At 33.3% G+C, this 2,824-nt stretch overlaps 1 protein-coding gene across 1 annotated transcript in view; it reads left to right on the forward strand.

Annotated features, from left to right (window-relative positions):
* The first annotated feature begins 651 nt into the window (after nucleotides 1–651).
* Nucleotides 652–2,824, forward strand: part of LOC125844473 (probable polygalacturonase) — a 2,490-nt gene continuing 317 nt past the window's right edge. Inside the window, exons 1-2 of the mRNA XM_049523785.1 lie at nucleotides 652–1,314; nucleotides 2,227–2,347. Coding sequence (XP_049379742.1) covers nucleotides 847–1,314; nucleotides 2,227–2,347 — 589 coding nt within the window. The 5' untranslated portion in view covers nucleotides 652–846. The remainder of the gene's footprint in view (nucleotides 1,315–2,226; nucleotides 2,348–2,824) is intronic.

A 2,824-nucleotide genomic window follows, 5' to 3' on the forward strand; every position in this document is an offset into this window, starting at 1 on the left:
TATGTGACACAATTCGAATTTCATGATTCAAACAAGTCTATCTTTTACTGTAAATTTTGCATATATCTTTTAAATATTTTGAATTGTTAATTATTGTGACTTATATTTTTTACGTAGTTTACAAATATATAAATTTTATTTAAAAAAATTAAAGATTTTATGGGCAAATTTCTCGGTCAAACATAAATTGTTTGACTTTCGAAAAATAAAATGTGTCACATAAATTGGGACGGAGGAAGTACTACTTTTTACTCTCAATATTCATTTTATTTGACTCATGTTAACTATATAAATTGATTTTATTAATAATGCTTTAGAATTTTAAATTTATTTAAAATAGAAAGAAACTATTTCTTTATATTTTGAAATAGACGTGAAATAAGCTAAAATATTTATTTGGAAAGGTGGGAGTAATAAATGAGAAAGACCAACATAAATTGTGGTGCACTAATGCATCAGACACCGAGTGTGAAATAATTTTTAAAAAAACGAGGAAGACGTTAATTAGATCATGCATATTCTTTCTTTTTTTTTCTTTTGTTCTTTGTCATGGTAGAATAAAGCAGACACATGCCCACTAAAACCAGAGCTATTAATATATTTTAAATTTATTACGCACTTTGTGTGATCGCAAGGCACCTTCAATTCCTTCACCCTCTTCTCCATTAATTATTCATCGTGATTCCATACAAAGACAAAGACAAAACCAAAACCCAATCACCGGCCTCCGAATGCTTATTCTACAAGTTTTGTTGACTCATGAATAGCCCAATCGTTGATAAACAGAATTTCTTCTTCTTTTTTCTCTGCATGTAGACATAGGTTGTGTCTACATGCAGAGACATTATGGAAGAACAAACCCCGATTTTGAATTTGAATAGAATCAAGGGAGGAGGAGGAGGAGGAGGAATAAGGAGACCGTTATGGGTATCAGTGCTGGTTCTGTTCACTGTAATTGCTCTGTTTAGTCTACATATCAATAGAGAATATTCAATTTTCTCGATCCCTTTGGATTTCATTTCGGGTCGGGTAGGAGTAGTATCGGGTTATCAACAGAAGAGCTGCTCTGATTTCTTCAAACAGGTACCAGCGAGGAAGGTGGTGAAATCGATCAGGGATTTCGGTGGAATTGGGGATGGAAAAACCTCAAATACAAAGGCGTTTCAACGGGCCATGGAGTTTATGGTCCGTTTCACGGAGAGTGGTGGGTCCCAGCTTGTTGTTCCTAAAGGTCGATGGCTTACTGGTAGTTTCAATCTCACTAGCAATTTCACGCTCTTCCTCGAATATGGCGCTGTTATCCTCGGTTCTCAGGTGATCCATTACCTTCATAATTTATTTTAATTTTAAATTGGGCATAGCCACATAGGTAAAGAGAAACGGTGTAAGAGTGAAAGGTCGTATGGCCGATCATCTAAGCTACTAAGATTTTGAGTTTCGTAATATCTCATTTTTGGTGAGTTTTTTGAAACCTACCTACAATTTATTACTGTATTAAATAAAGTGTATGAGTAAACGGCAATCAAAGAAGATTTTTAAGTCATACTCCTGTGTACCCATTTATGTGAAGATGTTTGAGTTTCAAAGAACTTAATTTTGAACATGAATTCGGGCATAGGGTTGACATAAATTTAAACCATATACAGTAGATTAATCAAAATTTTAAAATAAAATTTAAATATCGAAAACCACACGAAAAATAGTACAAGTGTATATAACATATTTTAATTGGAATAGAAGATGGTGCTCTGGTGGGGTGAGAAAGGTGGACCAGACCCTCACAAGGAAGAAAATTTGAGTTCTTTGTATAGCTAATTATATTGGGATTCACATGGAAACTATGTGGTCACACGTGAATTTAATAGATGTTTGTCAATGTCTGTGTATTTGGTACTTTCGATAAAGTCAATAAAGGCTAAGTGTTGATTTTACAATTTCCCTCCCGTGAATCTGATTCCAAGTTCTGGCCTAGATCTAATTGGAGTATTATTTTATCCCCAGATGACTAATGGCTTCTCTTCCTTTGTTTACTTTGTCTCACATAGCATTCCACTAACAAAAATGTTTTAAGAGGAAAAGAGTATGATTTTGTTGTTAATAAGAAACAAAAAGTGATTTTAATCAGCAATTCGCAAGATTTGAATGACCATTTAGGAAATTAACTCTGTTATCTAGTAAAATTATTAATTTTACAGAAAATGTGAATTTCTTTTGTGTTGTTAAAAGGATCCAAATGAATGGCCGATAATCGACGCTCTGCCTTCATATGGAAGAGGGAGAGAAAGACTGGGAGCGAGACATATTAGCCTTATTCATGGAAATGGTCTCACCAATGTTGTAATTACAGGTACTTTCTGCACCCATGCGTTAACAAGTCATTATTGTTCTTTGCCAAGTAAGTCACAACTGAGTAGTCGCACTTGAGCTTAAAAAATATTCCGTAATGATAATATGTATTGATTAAAAGCACCTAGGTGCTGCTACTGATTTGTTTAATGTTGGAGACTGGAGTCATCATGATAGTTGTCCGGCTGTCCCCCACCAGAAACATGGCATTATGAAGACTTACTGTATTAAATTAATGAAAAAGGGTTGGATTTGCCCTTTTGTTCTTAAAAAAAGTCCTTGGTTATACTTCTTGATATATTTTCCGTAACTGTCTAATTTTGAGCACATATTTGCTTAATATGTTAATGAGAATGTATTACTATCTAGGGAGTATATAACTATATATTATTTACTTTTTAATGTAAGAACTGAAATTTTTGTTTAATATGTTATTTTTTGAGTTCTTGGTTATGGTTATTTATCTTTGCAAATTAAT

This window comes from Solanum stenotomum, chromosome 11 (assembly GCF_019186545.1).
Source record: "Solanum stenotomum isolate F172 chromosome 11, ASM1918654v1, whole genome shotgun sequence".
NCBI lineage: Eukaryota > Viridiplantae > Streptophyta > Magnoliopsida > Solanales > Solanaceae > Solanum > Solanum stenotomum.